The sequence below is a fragment of the Lampetra planeri genome, chromosome 52, assembly GCF_965212315.1.
Source record: "Lampetra planeri chromosome 52, kcLamPlan1.2.h2, whole genome shotgun sequence".
Taxonomy (NCBI): domain Eukaryota; kingdom Metazoa; phylum Chordata; class Hyperoartia; order Petromyzontiformes; family Petromyzontidae; genus Lampetra; species Lampetra planeri.
In genome coordinates, this window is record NC_136158.1 from 3936758 (window position 1) to 3958000 (window position 21243).

Here is a 21243-nt window from a genome sequence, read left to right on the forward strand (position 1 = left end):
GGGCCCCCTACACAACCAACCCCCCACACCGTGTTTGTGTGTGGTTCTTCCTCTGTCATATGGCATGGTCAGGGAAGGGCAGTGTGGGGAAATCAACAGTTTTGCTACGTGTCCTAGTTGAATTTCAAGATCCTCCCACCATTCCGTGGTAGTTGAGTTGGTGCTCATCTTTGAATTCCGAGCTCCGCAATTTTCTCTCTTGCCCGCTCTCCTCTGCAGCACTTTCATTCACTCACTTTCTGGCGTTTGTTGTACTTCCTTTGTGCCGTGTTAGCGGTGAGGGGTTTATTAGTGTTTTTTTTCCCCCACTTTGCTGTTAGGTTAATTGTTTTTTTAATTTTGTCCCTTTTAGCGTTTTTTTGTGTTTTTGGTTAGTTGATTTTTTTAACTCCGCTTTTGCTTTGGAGGGCGACACACTGCAATGGTGAGTACTGTATTAAACTATACGACAACGGAGTATGCAATAAGCACAGCACTGCAGTATTTTACCATCATTATTTTACAATTTATATTACTGTGGAATAAATGAATGCAAAATGAATTGTAATAAATTTCAGACGTGTTTTTTTTATGTTGGTTATAATGTACATGGTTATTAGCAATGTATTGCATCGCTCTTTATTTGGCGTAGCAATTAGCCGGACTTTTTAGTTCGCCAGGCCAATGCTCCCCCCCCACCCCCCCCCATTAGTCCGGGTTTTTACTGCATCAAGTAATTTGCTATGCGGGGCTTGCCCAAGAACGGTTGCCCTAAACTTAATTAAAACTAAAAAGCACCCATGGCTAGATAGTTAAGCCTTCTCGGCCAAGGTCGATGGCATCACACGCCACGTGAGTGCCTCGCTTTCCCCTCCACCCCCGCCCTCATTTTCTCTACTCGTTAACCTTTGTGACTGCCCTCCCCTCACCTCGTTAGGACCTGCTGGGGCTGTGCGAGCAGAAGCGCGGCAAAGACAACAAGGCCATCGTGGCCTCCAACATCATGTACGTCGTGGGGCAGTACCCCCGCTTCTTGCGCGCCCACTGGAAGTTCCTCAAGACCGTCGTCAACAAGCTCTTTGAGTTCATGCACGGTGAGCGCAGAGCTATTACCGTGCTTGTACGTACGTACATATGTTAAACTTCTTTCACACGTACGTAGCCAACCGCGCTAATTGGAGGTGCGAGGGAAGAACGACACAACTAAACACAATAAGGCAGTTTGTAGCGATGCATGGAGCATTCAATTACAATTTTATCATTCTTGCGCTTGTCACGAATCGTGCTTCTATGAAACCCAAGTTCATTCAGACGTTTCCTCATTTGCGTTCTCATTCACTCCCTCACTTATTCATGCGTGAGTTCACCTACTCGCTCATCCAATCGCTTACTCCTGCGTTCGCTTGCTCGTTTGCTCGTGCACTCGTGCATTCGCTCGCTCGTTTTGTATGTATGTATGTTGAACTTCTTTTGCACACTGTACATAGTCAATCGTGCTAATCGCACACGCATTCTCTCACTTGCTCGCTCGCTCATACGCTCGCCCGCCTAGTCACTCGTTTGCTCGCTCGCCCTTTGCAGAGACGCACGACGGCGTGCAGGACATGGCGTGCGACACGTTCATCAAAATCGCGCAGAAGTGCCGCCGCCACTTCGTGCAGGTGCAGGCCGGGGAGGTTATGCCCTTCATCGACGAGATCCTCAACGGCATCAACACCATCATCTGCGACCTGCAGCCGCAACAGGTGCTGACGGGGCTCGGGGGAAGGAGCCGGGTGTGGGTTTGGGGAAAGTGACACTCCTAGAGTTGTCACCCCACTTTGCTCATTTTCACGAAGCTCGCAAGTTCAAATCCTGGCTGGGGGTTGACTCTGCCCATCGTACGTGCGAATTCCCTTAAATGAGAGTACCACTTTGTGGTGAAATCAGTGGCGGTTGCCCTCTGGTTAGACTCACCCTCCATCATAGGAATGCTCTTAACAAGAGATGAGCACTATTCTTAGGTTTTTTCGGTAAAGTCACGTAGGTAAAACATCAAAATTAATAAAAATAAAACAAAAATCACGACGTTTCGAAGGCAACACAAGTCTCCGTCATCAGGTGGGACCGTCACAGCCGGATTAGCTGCATCAAGTGAGTTGATACACTTGATGCAGCTAATCCGGCTGTGACGGTCCCACCTGATGACGGAGACTTGTGTTGCCTCCGATACGTCGTGATTTTTGTTTTATTTTATTTTTATTAATTTTGATGTTTTACCTACGTGACTTTACCGAAAAAACCTAAGAATATGAATCCTTGCAGTCACGAAAGCTTCAAATCTAGATGAGCACTACTTTAGTGCCAATTTAAGCAGAAAATTACTTTGCCTTTGTAGGGTAGCGGGTCATCGCACTGCGTTCAAACCCGTCAACCCCGAGTTCAGTTCCTGCTCACAGCCAACACCAGTGACAATTATCTGAACCGGTCTTGGGCCTCCCTAGGTCGACTCAGCCTCAAATGAGTACCTGGTGTGGTGTGTAAACATCGCCACCAGGTAGACAAAGGCGGCCCGGGAGTGGTGCTGGTCACCGACCCTGCCGTGTGCTGTTTCGGCCTTCATAGTTGCTCGCTAACAGCACTTGCACCCATAAGTCTGTTGAGGCTATATGGGGGATCTTTGTCTTGTGTGTGTGCGTGTAGGTGCACACCTTCTACGAGGCGGTGGGCTACATGATAGGCGCCCAGACCGACCAGGTGCTGCAGGAGAGGCTCATTGAGAAGTATATGCTGCTTCCCAACCAAGTGTGGGACAGCATCATCCACCAGGCCACCAAGGTGAGATCATCGACCACACCGGATCCCACCACGGCACCCGTGCCAACAGGGGTGTCACATCGAGGTCGCGTGGAGTGGACCACGTAATCCATGGGCGCAGATCAATATTTTACTTGCTGGTACCATCTGAGATGGCGACACTTGAGTTGTACAAACATTTATTGTCCACCTCTGGGTGGCGCTCCTTGCTGCGGTGTAAATGGGATAGCAGTATGAAGTAATCATGCTGTATTTTCCGACTCTGCGTGTGCTTAAGAAGCTCCCAGGCACAGACATGATGCAAAAAAAACGCGGCACAACCTGAAATCACATCGGAGAGACTCGGTGCCCTTGCATTAAGACGAGGCCGAGTTTATAACCAGAGGGCCTCGTGCGAACGTTACGACGTCCCACCCATGCTGTGTCACCGCCTGACCTCCCTCCTTCCCTCCCTCCCTCCCTCCCAGAACGTGGACATCCTGAAGGACGCGGAGACCGTGAAGCAGCTGGGTAACATCCTCAAGACGAACGTGCGCGCGTGTCGCGCCGTGGGCCACCCCTTCGTGGTGCAGTTGGGCCGCGTCTACCTGGACATGCTCAACGTCTACAAGTGCCTGAGCGAGAACATCTCCACCGCCGTGCAGGCCAACGGTAACGACTATAAACTAATCGACTTTTTTTATTTTACCAGGTAATGCCTGGCTATCAGATGATAGCTCAAGAAAGTGACTTATCATCACGTGGACATTTATAGCAGCCACATACTCTTAAGCGCACGTTGAATCTAAATGTGGGAGGGAAAAACCGGAGGACCCGGAGAAAAATCCACACGACCACAGAGAGGGAGAGACATGCAAACTCCAAATATACAGCAGGCGTCCGGGTCGGGATCAAACCAACGACCTCCTGTATACCAGGCGAGAAAGTTAACATCTCCCCTAGCCACCGTAACGGCACCCTCCCGTCCGCCCACGGCGAGTCTCCGTCCCGTTCCGCCGATGCTCAGCTCATCTGCATTGGTGTGGGGAGGGGCCGGGGGGGGGGTGTTTTCTTGGACATTTTGTTTAGGATTACGAACAATATTTGGGGAATTTGCCAAATCAACCTGAATGCTGCTGCGCCTGACCTCACTGGATCTCGGAAGCTCAGCAGATTTGAGCCTGGACAATGCTTGTGTGGGCGATCATGTTGCTAAACAGGATTTGTAGATTTGCTGTAGGTACCAGAGGGCATTGCAGCAGAATAAGTTGTTGCACTGTATTTATATGCCCCCCACATATATGCTCCTCGCCTTCACGAATCCACGCTGACACGCATGTGGACAACTCTGTTCAAACCTCATTAAGTAACCTCGTGATCAGGGCTTCCAAGTGGGAGGCGTTGTATAAGTTGCGTCAGGATAGAGGGGGAAATGTGCATCTTGCTTGCCTCCTCAACTCTGCCTGTCTCTGTCATCTCCTCTCCGTTCCCGGTGGCAGGAGAGATCGTGACGAAGCAACCACTGATTCGCAGCATGCGCACCGTCAAGAAGGAGACGCTGAAGCTCATTTCCGACTGGGTCAGCCGCTCCACCGACCCCAAGATGGTGCGGCCCACGTCCATCGCCCACCCCTCTCTCCCCTCTTTACCCCCACTGTGTTCATGTCCGTGTTGTTCGTCTGGCAGCATTTGTTGATTTCACGGCGTTCATCATCACAATCCATCCGGGATCTTTCGTAATAGCCATAGTTGCTCACACTACCTCTGATGAAGCACGGTCGTCTATGTACAACGTACTTACACAGTAAATTAGTGGACGGTAATCATTTCTGGCAACAATTGCCCTCGTGCAACGGTCCCCAACTGTTCTGGACTCAAAGGCCACACGGTCAACTTTTAACTTTTTGGTTTCAATGAACCACCATGCACCAATTAGGAAGCCACTGGAGCAATGCATTTTTCTATCTAGATTGAAAACTAATTTCTTTACAACTGCTTTTTGTGTTTAGTTTGTCCTTCCCCCGCACCTCCGATTATCACAGGTGTCGACGTAAGGTGCGAAAGAAGTTCAACATATGTATATACAATAGCGGATATATATTTTTAAACCTACTCTTAACTCGTAAGATCTGCAACGGTGTTCAGCCTTTGCAGACCACTAGACCACCCCGGTGGTCCGTGGGCCACAAGTTGGGAACCCCCCACTGCCCTAGTTGCGTCATCGCGACCGTAGCGACACAGCCTGCCTGCGGACATGCGCGCAACCCTAGCGGCACGGCTGTCTCCCCGCGTGCATCCCGTCCAGGTATGGGGAGCAGTAGCGTAGCTGGTAGCGCTCTGCGCTACAAACCCGGCAACCCGAGTTCACGATTCCCGCTCATGGTCAACACCAGTGACGATTCCCGCTCACGGCCAACACCAGTGACAATTATCTCCTGGGATTCCCCTAGGTCAGGGGTCGGCAACCTACGGCTCCGGAGCCGCATGCGGCTCTTTATGGGCTGCTTCTTGACGATATGTACGTATGTACATAGATGCATTGCGGCTCTTGAAATACTGAATTTTGTACCGAATTGGAAAGAAATGGCTCTTCTTGTTATTTTGGTTGCCGACCCCTGCCCTAGGTCGACTCAGCTTCAATTAGTACCTGTCGTGGTTGTGTAAGCATCGCCACTGGGGGAGACAAAGGGCGTGGTGCTGGCCACCCGCCCCCTCGTGTGCCGTGCCGGTCTTTACAGGTGCTGCTCGTTGACAGCACTTGCCCCAACAGTCTCTTAATGCTATCCGGTGGGGGGGGGACATTTGTCTATGTTTTATCCCTTGCAGGTGGCCGAGAACTTTGTGCCGCCCCTGCTCGACGCCGTGCTACTGGACTACCAGCGCAACGTGGCGGCGGCGCGCGAGCCGGAGGTGCTGGCCACCATGGCGACGGTGGTGAACCGCCTGGAGAGCCACATCACCGCCGAGATCCCACACATCTTCGACGCCGTCTTCGAGTGCACGCTCGAAATGATCAACAAGGTGGTCACGACGGCCCGCGGCCTTCCCCGTTGTCCTCCTGTCTGTCCCTCCCTATCTATGTCTCTCGATCCGTCTGTTTGTTATGTGCGTGTATCCATCTCTCTACTTTTTTTTGTCCCGCCCATGCTGTCTCTCGTACTCATTCTGTCCATCTGTTCTGTCCGTATCTATTACTGTGTTGTTCTCTTTCTGTGTCTACATGTCCGTCCGCCTTTTTGTCCCTCGGCCTCTTTGTGTGTTTGCTCCCGCTGTGATTTTTATTTTGATCTGTTCGCGCTTCCTGTCTGTCTATTCCTCTTCGCCTTTGTCTTATTCTGTGTGTCTCCTCTTTCTTTTAATGTGCTCATATTCTCTTTATGTGGCTTTCTGTCTGTCCACTTTTCCCTCCGTCTTCCTGCCTGTCCACACTTTGTTCTCTGTGTCTGCCTGTCTGCTCCTCCCTCGGTGTGCCTGTATTTTAATCTGCGGAGCGCTAGTGTAGTGGTTTAGTGCACTGTGCTTACTTACCGGCCACGGCTAATATCAGTGGCAAATATCCGAACTTGCTCGACTCGGGCCCCTAACCGAGTGCCTGGCACGGTGTGTAAACACCAGCACTGGGGAGACACATTTCGCAAAGTGTGTTCCGGGCCACACCACTCGCGTGCCGCGCCCAGTCTGCATGGGTGCTCGCTACCAGCACTTGCCCCAACAACTCACACGTAGGCTATACGGGGGAAGTTTTGTCTTTCCACACACTTGCCCCAACAGTCTATTAAGGCTATACGGGGGATCTTTTTCTTTGTGTGCGTTGGTACAGTAGGGGGCACAGGTGGTGCATCTGCCAGTCCCCTCAGTCAGTCAACCAATTGCACCTGAGTATATCCCGTAACCTGCCAGCGGGCGTTCGACACTTCACGTGGCCTCAAAGTGCATATAGCCTGGCACAAGCGCCATTGTGACGTCACCGCTAATTCGTGGTGAATGACGGTTGTTGTTGTGTGTTCACAGGACTTTGAGGAACACCCCGAGCACCGCACCAACTTCTTCCTGCTGCTTCAGGCCGTCAACACGCACTGCTTCCCGGCATTCCTGGCCATCCCTCCCGCGCAGTTCAAGCTGCTCCTCGACGCCACCATCTGGGCCTTCAAGCACACGATGCGCAACGTCGCCGACACAGGTAAGCCACCGCCCGCCCGCCTGCTTGCCTGCGTGACTTTTTGTGTGTCCGTACGAGTGACTGCCCGTGTTTCCGCGCGACTTGTCGCATTCTTGCAGTTGTACTTGGATGACCCTGTCGTGTGTCTGTGCGACTGCCTGTGTTGCTTTGTGTCTCTGACTGCCGATATGACTTTCTGCGTGACTTTATGTGACTGTGTGAATGTCTGTGCGACTGCATCTCGGCCTGTGTTTCTCTAATATCCAAACTGTGCGGCTACCTGTGTGGATTTATCACTGCCTGTACGTCTGTTTGACTGCCAGTCTGACTTGCCTTGCCCCCCACCCAGTTGTCTGCCCCACCTCCCCCAATTCCTGCGTGCCGATACCACCCACCGATGTCTATGCTGAGTAGGGTACCTGTGGCTATGTCTGCACTTGCAGGTCTTTCCATCCTGTTGGCACTGCTGCAGAATGTGAGTCAGGAAGGGGCGGCCGCACAGAGCTTCTACCAGACGTACTTCTGTGACATCCTGCAGCACATCTTCTCGGTGGTCACGGACACCTCGCACACCGCAGGTACCCTTTCACCCGTCCACCCACCCAAACCCAACCACCCGCCTATGGACCATACCCACTATACCCAGCCACCCTCTGAACAACGATGACCACCCACCCACTATACCCACACCCAAAGCCTACTCGCCCATCGGTATCTCACCACCATACTCACCTCCTGCACCCACCATACCGACTCAAACCATCCCACCAACCCGTACAACAATCCAACCATTGTCCCACCCACCCAACCACCCACCGTGGTTGTCACCTGTGCCCCGTTTGTCCCCGCGGCGCAGGCCTGACGATGCACGCCACGATCCTGGCGTACATGTTCAACCTGGCGGAGGAAGGCCGCGTCACGGTGCCACTCAACCCCGCGATGCCCGCCTCCAATAACGTGCCCTTCGTGCAGGAGTACATCGCCAACCTACTCAAGTCGGCCTTCCCACACCTGCAAGAGTAAGGCAGCCTCTCTCCTTCTCACCACACGCACACGTGCAATATTGTGTCCTCGACTATAAGATGCACTTTGAAAGATATATGCATGCGGCCCTCGATTTACGAAAACCCAACTTACGAACACCCAACTTACGTTCTAGATTTGAAGCTTTCGTGACTGCAAGGATTCATACTCTTAGGATTTTTCGGTAAAGTAACGTAGGTAAATAATAAATAATAAACATTATATAAATAAAATAAACCCAACTTACGAACACCCGCACTTAACCTGCTTCCATTTTTTTTTTATATAACTTGACTAAAAATGCAAACTCGCACTTGCAAACTATTTTGTTCAGCGGGGTGATCTTCCACCTGATGTAATGAGTCAACCTCGCCTCGCGCTGGGAGTGATTGTGCGTGCGCGCATGCACGAGTGTCTGTGTGTGTGTTAAAGTGACTTAAGAACGGGTCTCAGGAACGAATTGTGTTCATAAGTCGAGGACTGCCCATATAAGTGTAATGTAACGACTCTTGAGACATAAACTGTAGAGGCTTCTCCTTTATTTCCTCACACGACTACGACTCGTTGGCACGGAATATAACGCTGAGAGTCTAGCGACGACGACGAAGCCATTCCAAAGACGACAACGACCAGGACTCCGACCCCCACAACAGCCCAGAACCCGTTCCTCGCTCCCTCATATCCTCCCAGCGTGGCTGTGGCTCCGCCCTGGCCACGCCCCCTTTCTCGAACTCTCAAGCTGGTTCTGGGAACTCCCAGATGGATCCCATCTGACCCTTGGCCAAGATATTCCCCCGTGTGGTCGCTCCCGTGTATCTGTCTTTCTGCCCATACTGTTGTCACACCCGCAATTACCACTTCTGGCCGCTAGTCGGCGCACTGTCTTTTAATATATTTAAAAGTCAAATGTTGGGAGTTAATCTTATAATATGGCATCTGGCCTGAAATTTTGCATCTGGACATGCTTAGAATTGTGCTCAGCGTCCAAATTATACATTGCCACGCCGCAGCGAACGCGGGACGTTGGGTCATTGTTAGGCCAATGTTGGCCCAAAATCGCATGTTTACTGGGTCGGTGTACATGCCACTCGGTCTACGTGCCACTCATCTACAAGTCACTCTGTTTACACGGAGCCACTTGGTGGACATGTCAGTCTGCTGGTATTAGCCAAACCATCCCCTCGTGTACTCTACTATCCTTAATATTGTATCGTTTGCAGCATTTGCTGTATTCAAGGGTACCTTTGTCTTTGTTGTCTGTGTGTTTGTGCAGTGCACAGGTGAAGCTGTTTGTGACGGGGCTGTTCAGCCTGAACCACGACATCCCGGCCTTCAAAGAGCACCTGCGCGACTTCCTGGTGCAGATCAAGGTAGCACAGCGTCGGGCAAAAAAATGACACTGGACAAAACACAATTGATGCTGCTCACGCGGTCGCGGTGAAAGCGCCCAAGTAAATAACTGCGGCGTTAATTTGTATACGTCGTCGGTATCAGCTTGCAGGAATTTTGGTCCATTATTATGGTATTGGCTACAACAGGAATTTTTCTATTCATAACCATTCTCAATTTCATCTGAGCACGGGAACCATGCAGAGAGAGCTTTGAGGCACTTAAAATGTATTTTGCACTGTATGTAACCGACTATGCTAATCGGAGGTGCACACTTACTCACGGTCGACGATGACGAATCTGAATCGTGAATGACACACCGTGTCTTCCCACCGCCGCCATCGCCCTCCCCCTCCCAGGAGTTTGCAGGGGAGGACACGAGCGACCTGTACCTGGAGGAACGCGAGTCATCGCTGCGGCAAGCGAACGAGGAGAAGAGGAAGGTGCAGATGTCGGTGCCGGGCATCCTGAACCCGCACGAGATCGGGGACGACATGTGCGACTGACGTGCCCGATCAACCCCGCCCGTCCCCGTGTCCGTCCATTTACCCAGACCGCATGGCGAACCCGGCCCCAGTAAATTCACACTGGACACAAAATCTACGCTTCCAGGTGACCGCGACGGGACGAGAGGATGGCGTCGCGAGGCCGTGCGTTTAACGCGTTTAGTTTATTGTGCTCGACGTAGTTTTTTTTTTCTCTCCGACGAGAGCGCGAAGGTGTCGAGTGAGTTTTCTGTTTTCTTCGCCCCCCCCCGGACTCCCCTTTTATATAAATGTGCGCGAGAGCGGCCTCCTGTTTTATTTAAACGTTGGGCGATTTGTCTTTTGTTTTTAACACGTGACCCGAGGGACGGTTTCACTCTAGCGGTGTGCGCGCGCGATTAACGGCACCGTCCGTTTCCCGCACCTCCGATTAGCGCGGTCGGCTACGTACAGCGCGAAAGACGTTTAACATACATACAGCCGGTGCCAAGTGACGGCTCTGTTGGTACAGATACATCTGCAATGTAATCTGCCAATGTCATAACAAGTATAACTGTCCTAACATGTATAACTGCACCCACACACCATTGTACTGAAGTCTTGGAGTCAAGATACCCACTCACATACGCCCTTCACTGACAATTTTATGGAAAATATGAACTTTTAAGTGAGATGAGAAATTCTGCCATGGTATAATGAATGGCTGGCTCGCTGGACTTTAAACGCAGTGGTCACCAGTTCGATCTCCAGGTGTGACAGTAAAAACAATTGCGCAAGTTGTGTAAATCTTACCTGCCCCCCCACCTCTCCCCCCCTTCCCGGCTTCTGCCCACCTTGCAGTATAATTGGGTATACCACAGTTAGTCATCGGAAGGTCGTGTGATGGGGTACTTGCAACCTCTTCCAAGACGCCTGACCAGCGTGGGAGAGTAGACCAAACATAACTTCTATAAATGGATTCTCAAGCTCCCTTTAGTGGAGGCCCTTCTGAACAACAGTGGCATTGAGGAAGCAATTGCAGGGTTGCACCTTGATCTTTTGAAATGTTAAAACACCAACTGGTACTCCCGCAAATAACAGTACAGTAAATACTCATGTAACGCGGTAGTAGATGCACTCCTGAAAAGTGCTGCGTTAAAGCGAAAACAATTTCCCCATAAATAATGTAAGGGTAATGTTTGGCATGATACGATGTACTACGCACATACAGCGAGATGGCGGGACAAAGAACTGAGGGTAACGCAGCCGCATTACTGTATCACTCCGCGTACTTTTATCGTTACCGGTAAGCCGCGCAACTCAAGAAAGTAGTTTATCGTTGACCGCTGGAAACCGCGTTACAACGGTGCGCATTCTGCGTTGCGCGAAAAGTTTTCTCGAACGGAAGAATAACACGTTTTGTGAACACCACGCGTGAAGCAAGGACTTTTACCCTACAATGGTTATTGCCCCCTTCTAAATGGAACCATCTTGCCCCATTGTGCCCACCACCACGATGAAATCCTAGGCTCGTCAATTCAGGTGACGCTGGAGGAGCACATTTTTCACCATCGCTGTTGGAGTTTGGCGTTGTTATCCACTTGGTGATCTAACACTCGCCTGGCGGTCTGTTAAGTTGCAGGGAGTTGCTGTCAATGAACTACAGGATTTACCATCGCCTGTTTGTCTTACTCTGTGCATGCGTTTGTTGAAAGGTCACAGGGCAAGTTGTGACCACCGCACGGCATGGTGCATCTGAATTGTGGCATTTCAGGCAAAAACTTTCGTTCGCTTTGCATGGATCTGCGAGTGATTCAACCCGTTTTCCTGACGCAACAAAATCTGCCTTGATTCAGAATCTAATATCTCACTTTCTCCCACCCCCATCCCAAGCTGACATCTCCATTACATTGGCATTATCAAACAAATTGTCTAAACCGTCTAGTTCCAAACCGTGACTTCCGTATCAGGATTATTCAGCCACTGCAGGGTCTTTGATTGCGAATGAACAAAAAGCGGGTACACTTTTATGTTGGAGAATGTGGATCATGACAACAACAGCAAATGGTCTTGGCCCAAGATTAGAACCACAGGGCATTCAAGAGCCACTTTGAGGCTTTGTAAATTCCATGCAGACCTCACCAGCCAGCTGTGATAGGGAATCAAATCCTCCAATCCTTGGAAATTGGCTGAGTTGTCCAGCTGTGTGTCAGCCAGCAATGGATGTGCGTTAGAGCACGGCAGCTATGTGTAAGCCAGCAGTGGATGTGTGTCAGTGAGTTGTGGGTGTGTGTTAGTAAGCTGTGGGTGTGTTAGGGCACAGAAGCTGTGTGTCAGCCTGCAGTGTGTGTTAGGGCACAGAAGCAGTGTGTAAGCCAGCTGTGGGTGTGTGTTAGGGGACAGCAGCTGTGTTTCAGTGAGCAGTGGGTGTGTGTTAGGGGTACAGCAATAGCCACATTCATCTCTCTAATCCATCTCCTGGTTGTTTTTTTAATACACTGTGTAGTGCCCTGACAGGTTATCCCGTAATTACAGCCATGCCATGCCCTTAACAGTTTTGTCAGGAACTTAAAGCTGCCCTACATATATCTGGTTTATACTGACTGTCATTAGCGAGCACCTATTAACAGTGGAATGAATGAACGAATGTTGTGGTGGAAACGGCATTGTGCATTCGAGTGTCAGTGCTGACCACAGCATGTATGCGTGTGTGTGTTTGTTGAACTTCTTTCGCACTGCACATAGCCATCTGTGCTAATCGGAGGTGCGGGGGAAGGACAACAAACTAAATAAAAAAAAGTAGTAAGAAAGAAATGAGTTTTCAATGTAGATTTAAAAGTGCATAGCTCCAGTGGCTTCCTAATATCAGAAGGAAGAGCGTTCCAGACGGCTGCAGAAGCGCATCTGAAAGGACGCAATGGCCAGCCAAAAGCCGCTGCTGCGTGTCAGGTGTTCGTCATCTCTAATTATCGGTGACCTGGGAGGGGGCAAGGCCAACCCATTCCCAGAAGGTCATGACTTGTGATGAAACGTGGCGCTTGGTGTCACGTGTGAATCTCCATACTGCTACTGCCTTAACCCACCCCCCCCCCCGTACGTGACCGACAGAGCCCAGGTTTTGTAGTCGGCTCGTGTTGTGTGAATTTGGTGTACTCGGCGAAATCCTTGCGATCTTTCTTTCTCCCAAGTCGGGGATCACCCGTCAAACTCGCCCGTCCTGCTTTCTGACAAAACAAAATAAGTGTTGACCAATCGCGGGGGTACCTGGATATACGGCTCGGTGCGTTCATAATGGCAACGTCAGGGGGCCTGAGCCAGCAGCGCTGAGATTCCTGGATTCAAATCCGGGCACCAGTAATTCAACCCCGTTTTGGCGGCCCAGTCGCTAATGACCGCACGACAAAAACGATTGGGTTACAACAACAACAACAAAAAACGAGCGATTTAATAAGCAAAAAGAAACGTCGCAGCGACACGTATTGTAATGGGAGCAGAAGAATGGCAAACGACTTGCACGCTCCGGAAACACGAGTGCCCTGCAGTTTTAAGTGGCCGCGGTGAGATCGCTTTGTGGTAGAGACGCCGGAAGTGGTTGTGATCAGTACCCCGTTCTCTCCGGGCATCCTTTCGACCAAATTTTCGCAAGAGGGGGGGCCGTGTGCCGTCTTCTACAGCGAGTTTTGCCGTAAGGACATTCCTTCGCTTCGTGCCTTGGCGCCAAACGTACAATCGGGATATTATATTGATGGAATTCCCCCCCCACCACGTACTGTATATACTTCTGACAGATTCAATTGATAGTATTTTGACAACCGTGGTGCAGAAACAAAACACTTGTACTCTGACGTTACCAAAGTTATTAATTTCTCTAGTTTTCGGGTTGGATATTAGCACGTTGATTCTGGTGTTGGTGGTGGTTGTTTTGAGTGAAAGTGAGCTGTGTTGTTGATGAGGATCTTAGGGGGTTAGTGCTGTGTGTGCATAGTGGTCACCGCCGCATTGACCACGTGATTTAGAAGCAGCCGTTTTGTAGAGCCAGGTTTGAACACAAGCACCTGCCAAGCCCGACTCCCATAGAAATCCCACTTTGCCAGTTGTTTAAATGGGCACCACACCAGCTTTGAACAGAGACCCACACTTCAATTGTAACCCAGACACCACTCCTCGTGTGAGCTAAATGGGCACAGCCTCTTGTCAGCCAACACTGGGTTTGTACGGTTTTAAAATGTATTTCCTATACGCATGGTGCTACAAGAACCCTGAATGAAAGTGTACTTTGTCATATAGGATTTGTCTGGAGTGATTTGGAGAAATTTAAGTTTTGTTTGCTTGGATGCCCGTGAGGACTCGGCAGCGATTTGATATTTCTCGAAGAATGAGCGAGCGGTCTTGCATTAAATAAAACGTGCCCTCTTTCTGCAAGTTATAAACAACTCAGGTGTACCGTTGGGAAACTTTACGCGACTTTTCGAGCGACTTTTGTTGCTGTGGAGTTTTGCAGATGACTTTGACGACAGATGACTGTCCACAAATGACTTTGACCACAAATCGATCAAAATATATATTTTTTGGTCGTTCTTTTTGAAGGCACAAGCATCGTAATATATCCAAAACGTCGACTGGCGTAGGGCCGACGAAGTAGACATTACAACAAAACACCTTTATTCGTTCTGTGCACTGGCGGAGCCAGTGGGGGGGGGGTGGCACATGCCCCCCCAATGATCCGATCGAAATCCTAATTTTGATCGGATCATTGAGGTTTTTTAGTAATAAATCGGCATTTTGCGACCCCCACTGCCACTGTGTAGCATATTATTACGTGCCAGGGAATTTGAGACGATAGGACAATAGTCTGCGTCCATAATTGGCAATAAGTAACGGCAAAGCGGTTATAAGTGACTCGCATAATTGTGCGCAGTTGCGTATACAGTCCATGACTTCCCTGAAGGCAAACACCTTCAGCGAGCGCGATGCCGATCACACACGGTTCGAATTCGACCCTCGATCGATGGCTGCGCCATCGCCGCACACGCATCGAATAAAAAGCACGGGAAAAGTACTTCCTCACAACTCCTATAATTTTTTATTGCTGGAGGGGTTGCCCCCCCCTTACCTGAAAATCCTGGCTCCGCCATTGGTTCTGTGTCCCAGATGACCCCAATATCTCTTATGCGGGCAGGAACCATTATGGTAATTTAAAACTAATATAATAACCTTGAACAGAGAAACAACCACAGTGGTGTATGTCCCTAGCGTTCCCTCTAACCCCCTTCTGCATCAGTCCCAAGAATTTGACCCCAAGATTTCCTTTGCTGTGTGCAATGCAACGGTAACCTTCTCACCCTGTACAGTGGTCGATTTATGAGTGATTAAGCTACACATTCTATTTAAATTGAATATTAAATTCGTGTATAGTAGTTTGTTTCCTTTCACCTATTTACGGCTGTATATTGCTGGAGAATTCGTTTACACGAAACAGGCTGCCATCGTTTTGAGTTTGTGGCCGGTGTGTGTGTGGTTGTGTTGCGGTGGGTTATGGTGTTTGTTCCACATCTCTCTTGCCGGGTGCCCCGTGCCAATTTTCCCCGCACAGATCTCCGCTGCCCGACCTTTTTAAGCGAACACAAAGCCAATTCTGAATTGCTGAGCACTGGCATTCATCGATGTCAGAAACCGTAGCTTGCTGAGCTTGGATATGTGAGATCCACAGTTGATGGGTTTTTTGTACTGTCAGACTGCAGTAACTTACAATAATTCAAATAGACAACATATGACGTGCGCAATTCACAATCGGACACAAGTTCAAACGCAACTCAATTTGATTCAAAGGTGGGCCCACACCCGAGTGACCAGTCGTGCAACTCAAATCATTGCCTGCAACTGCTTTTGCCCGCAACTAAGCGAGTAGTTGCACAACACGGAAATTAAACTACGCATTCGGGATTTTAACGACCAATCGTAGTCGACAAACGTGTCGCGTGATGAAATACGTCGCTGCGAATACGCTGAGCACATCACTTGCAAATAGTCCCGGCTGTATGCTTCTGGTCGCACAGCTGCTCATAACTGGTAGCAGGGACAGTAACCTACTTTTGAACAATACATCGGTCACTTGTGCACAAAATTAAGCCGATGGAGAAATCTTCACCGTAACACTGATTTAGCGAAGGTGGTATAAACTGAAGTGTCATTGGCTAAACAGGTCAAGTCTGCTGTTGATTCTTCAGTAAGTATATCATTAATTTGAAGCCACACTGTTGTCATTCAAATAATGATGTTTAGAATCCATCACAAGCCCGAATAGCACATGACTTGGCATTCCTTCTGCCAGAGATGCAGCCCTTGTGCTAATTCATGAGCTCACAAGAGCCCGTGTAGTAACCGCTGTGACAGCCCCAACACCTGTGTGCCGCTATGAGTCCCCCACGTGGTATGGGATGTTGTGTTCCCGTTGTGGTCCCTCCAGCCACAAAACAAGAGGTAGCTTAACACCTCGGTGAGAGGGGAACGACCCGTCTAAGGATCAATCCCTCCCCCCCCCCCCCCAGGCACAAACTAGTGCCATCAAACTGCTATCCTGTACCTTCGATGGGCGTTGTCGGCTAAGTACGGCGCGAAAGATGTTCTAAATACACGCATATGAATTCATTGTCAATCTCCCGCCGGACGTTTTTAAACCTAACGTTAGCAACGTAAAGTACACTTTACGGAGGTATATTATGAGATTATACAGCAGCCCACACTTTGTACGCTGAAGTTCCCCGGAACCCGTTCGGCTTTTGTCGGCTCACCCCAGGAAAAAAGCGGTTTCCTTCCCCTTTTCATGCCGAACGAAAGTCGCGCGTGGCGGACTTGGACGAGTGATTGCGCACACGTAGGGAAGCGCGGCACGCTTCATGCAAAGTTTCGTGATCAGCACAGAAACCAGCGGCCAGGCCGGAAGTGGCCCTCACCGCTCAGCAGAGTTGAAGCAATAATAATAATAATTAAAATGTATAAAGCGCCCTTAAACAGTTGTTCTCGCCGAGTCTTGCGATCACAAGACTCGGTGATCACGAGAGGGCCCGTAATCCTTTCCACAAATCGAGCCTCGATCACAAAAACATCACTTGAGGCTTAAATTCACATTCGGGGACAGGAAGAGAGAGCATTGGAAAATGGCAGTGCACATCGAGGGAATTTGCTTCTAGGGCATAATGTTCCACCTTTTAGATGGTCTAAGGATTTTAAATTGTTGAAGGTAATCATTGCAAACGTTTCTTAATTGGGGATGACTTCCATCTGAATTTAAACAACCAATTTTTGTTTAAAGAATTACACGGTTTTAGATTTAAAAAAATATTGTCAAAGCGATTCCACCCAAAATTATATCCCTGTACACTTCATGCGGCAGTCCATTTTCCAAGCTGTTATCATCTCGTTCAATATTGAAGCCTCATCCAATGCTTTTGACAAACAGCTCTAGCAAATTCCTTTAAAAAGCGAAATACCAATTTGCGTTCATTATCTATTCATCCCATTTGGTTTCATGAACAGTTATTTTCTTTAACGTGCAATTTGAGTTTTGGCCAATTTAGACAAACAAACATTTTGAATTCTGACACAGAACACATAAGTGGCTTATTATTGAGACTCACAGGGTATTGAGCATCCAGAGAGCGATGCGTTTCTGAAAATATTGCACAAATTGCCGGGCGGTTATGTTGAACCATCAGTCTTTTTCGACCGAATTTACTGCTTAACATTTAAACGGTGAGCCGTTGGGGATGATGATACCACATCCCATCCCCTTGCATGCACCCAACAAGGTCAGTGCACTTGGCGGCTCATTCATCGTTGGCATTAAACAATTCTTCAACAAATGAAGACCCCCGAGCACTCAACAGTATTTTGGAATCGCTTTTCCAGAAATTACCTTGAGCACGCATATTTCCTTACTGTGCAATTGTGGGGTTGGTTTACACGTGACTCATTCCTCACCCTCATCCGATCGAGCGAGCTCGTGTCTATCGGATTCTATTGGCATATTCACGAAGGTGATGGGGGGGGGGATGCACTGTGTTTCACTACAGCTATAGTAGTGCTTTAACTATAAAGATCCTATCTAAATTGGCTCAAGTATGCGGGGGTCACCCACCCCTTTCCCAAAAGGCACGCTCAGCTCACACCGGAGACCGAGCCTTGAGTTTTACGGCTAAATCCCTCTCAAAATCGTGCGAGTTAAGTCTCCTGTAACTGCTTTGTCCACGTCTGGGCAATGAGTTTTGCGCACCAGCCACCCCCTTTAGAAAATACCGCCCCCCCCCGCCCCCCTCTTTTCTGATCAGCTCCCCTGCCCCCCGCCTCCCCCACGCACGCGCAGAATCGTCACGACCAATAAATAATTAAAAGAGTAACTTCACAAATGTTCACTTGTCAAAAAACGATTACGTTGCTACAAATAGCTGAGCAAGGTGGATGCTTGAAAGTGGAATGTGTCTCCGTTGTCAAGCAAACCCGGCTGCGCAACCGGCATCGGAGACGTCTACACCTCCCTGAGAACTGTTGCACGAACCTCGGTTGCATGCAACCACCCCGAATCCCTTTTTACGTGCGGACGTCTGTCTTGGTTGCTTGCGCCTGAAGTGGGGGGGGGGCGGAGGAAAGACATTGGTGTCGGGTTCACTGGGCTAGGGGATGACCCCCTTTTTTCAAATTGTTGTAGCATTGCCTACAAAACAGCCCACGGTAAAGAGGCAAGGGCAGGGAAGTGAACCTGGTGGGCTGCGACGGTGAGATTATTGACCGGTTGTTGAATGTGCGGCCTGCCGCGGCAGCTGCTTAAACCGTCGGTGGTTTTTACTTTTGAATTTACCGTTTCTGTATCGTTGCTGTTCTTGTTATAAAGTTATTTTCGACTTCACGTTTCCTCAATGAGGACTCTTCAGCTCCAGTTTGTGAGCTGTTAGCTTTGTAAGTATGGCAACAACTTTAAGACACTTGTAGTATAATATATACATATATATTTTTCCCCCCGGTTATTAAAATGTAAGTGTAATTGTAGCACGGGAGACTCGCTAAGCTCACATTTTTTTGCGAAAAATGTTAAACGTAAAAAAAAAACGTTATTTTTTGCGCGTGATTACTTTGTTGGTATTTTTAATTTTGATACTTGGCTTTTGTTAAGGCATTTGGAAAGGGTCTTTTTTTGTAATTGCTCCCGAGAATAGCGAGTGCATTTGTAAATTGTACACGGTCCCCAAAATGTTAATGAAAACCATTGCTTTTATTTATTTTTTTCCCCTCTCAAATGTTGACTTTTTTTTTTTTGCTCTAAAGGCTCAGTCGGGATCGTTGAAAACAGTTTTAATAAAAAAAAACTATTCTTATGGTAATCATTTCTGAAAGCTCTTGCAAATCTGTCAATTTTTAAGTTCTCCGCTCAAATAAAGTTTTATTTGGACACAGATTTTGTGTTTGAAAATGTTTTGAGAGAAAAAAATCTCGATGTACAAACATGTATGTATAACGATGTATTTATTACTAAAAGTGTTGCATCCCGTAACCGTGGGAGACAATGATGGTGATTACTGTCATCCATACTTTTATTGCAAGTGGATCTGGTGGAACATCATCCAAGAATTTCGGTGGAAGTCCATCTCCATCTAATCAGGCGGTAACCCACCGTGAGACGATTTTCTCCTTGGAGATATCAGATTAAATGTAGCTGTGTCAGGACACGCACACGCAGTATACGCGTATTTATTGAGTGTAGGTCATGTTTAGATGTACTAACAGCGGCAGTCACCTTTTAAACTTGCGGATTAAAAAGAAAAAAGTTATTCTGTACTGCGGTGACAGTGGTGCACAAGCACGTGTTGCCAAAGCTCGACACTTTTATCAATGCCACCCTAAACAGTAGAACATATACTGGTTAGAACCTGCTGGTTCCACCAGCCCACAGGGGATTATTGTGTCCGTCCGTCGTGCATCCAAAAATGGGAGGGGTGGGGCTGGGTGGAGAGGGGAGGGGCTGGGTGGGAGGGGTGGCTGGGTTGGGAGGGGCTGACCACCCCGTGGTGCCCTTATCAAACTGAACGTTTAACCTACTCACGCCGGCTTGTGCCCGCCCTCACAGTCGGGCATTTTTGCGGAATACACCACGCCGCCGTTGACCCTGGCCATTGACCGAGCAACCCAACGTTCCTACCAGCTCCCTCCGCAGGAATGTGTAATAATAGGTATGACATTTCAGACAATTGCCCATTTGCAGAACCAATGGCCTTTCATGCGCCTAGGTCCACATCTCGCTTCAAAGGTGTCTGCTGTCGAGAAGGACCATTGCCTAAATCGTAACCTATACGTGTATTCACTCTTAGAGGCAGTGTTATTGACGATTGGTGAGTTGCGTTTTGTATCCGTGTTCGCTTTACAGGAGCCAGGCTATTCCTAGCACATTGGCCCCACAGCACAAAGCAAACTTCTTACAATCGCACAAGAGCCTTGACGATACTGGTACACATCTGTGTAATCCTTTCAAGGGTTTCCACATTTACAGCAGGGATAGAATAAAACATCGAGTGGCATACAACTATATAAAAAAAGGTTTCTCCATGCTGTATTGGTCCTGAGGGTTGTTGAACCGTACTTCACACTGGTCAATACGGATTGGTGATTGTACCCACGATTTCTTGAGAACTGCTTTTTGTGTTCAGTTTGTCCTTCCCCCGCACCTCCGATTGGCACGGGTGGCTACGTACGGTGCGAAAGAAGTTCAAAATATGCACGTGATGGGTTCGATGACTGCTGTTCCACCACTCCACAAAGATCAAGATCAACATCAAGATGTCATCGTGGCCTAAGGTGTTGATGCTGCCACACCTCGTCAGCTGCTGCACAGTTGCCACAGCGTGTTGGCGAGATGTTAACTACCTCGCCTGGTATACAGGAGGTCGTGGATTCGACCCTAACGCCTGCTATATATTTGGAGTGTGTCGTTTAAGAGTATTTGACTGCTATAAATGTCCACGTGATAAACCACTTCGTTGAGCTATCATTCGTGATAACCAGGTCGCTTCTGAAAAAGAGCTATACAGCTCGGTGGCCCTTATATCTGCTAAAATAAAAAATATCTTCTTGGTTCTTTCGGTAAAGTCACGTAGAAGGGAAGTAATAAAATAATAAAAATAAAACATAAAATAATTCTCACGTTTCGGCCACAACGCAAGCAGCCGCCTTCAGGTGGAGAACAGGTCTGTCGACTCGTCAAAATTCATCTTTTCGATTTAAAGTTTTCGTGACTGCAGGGACGCTGTCTTCTCGACAGACCTGTTCTCCACCTGAGGACGGCTGCTTGCATTGTGGCCGAAACGTCGTGAGAATTATTTTATGTTTTATTTTTATTATTTTATTACTTTCCTTTAACGTGACTTTACCGAAAGAACCAAGATGAATCCCTGCAGTCACGAAAGCTTT

The 21243-nt window shown here is 48.7% G+C and overlaps 1 protein-coding gene across 3 annotated transcripts in view; it reads left to right on the forward strand.

Moving 5' to 3' along the window:
- LOC144734732 (exportin-1-like) overlaps positions 1-19237 on the forward strand; it is a 71513-nt gene extending 52276 nt beyond the window's left edge. For all 3 annotated transcript variants that reach the window (XM_078617071.1, XM_078617073.1, XM_078617072.1), the window contains 11 exons: positions 917-1073; positions 1561-1724; positions 2662-2796; positions 3243-3426; positions 4254-4360; positions 5581-5775; positions 6766-6934; positions 7357-7491; positions 7770-7932; positions 9210-9306; positions 9685-19237. In XM_078617071.1, coding sequence (XP_078473197.1) covers positions 917-1073; positions 1561-1724; positions 2662-2796; positions 3243-3426; positions 4254-4360; positions 5581-5775; positions 6766-6934; positions 7357-7491; positions 7770-7932; positions 9210-9306; positions 9685-9831 — 1653 coding nt within the window. In that variant the 3' untranslated portion in view covers positions 9832-19237. The remainder of the gene's footprint in view (positions 1-916; positions 1074-1560; positions 1725-2661; positions 2797-3242; positions 3427-4253; positions 4361-5580; positions 5776-6765; positions 6935-7356; positions 7492-7769; positions 7933-9209; positions 9307-9684) is intronic.
- Positions 19238-21243: the final 2006 nt, after the last annotated feature.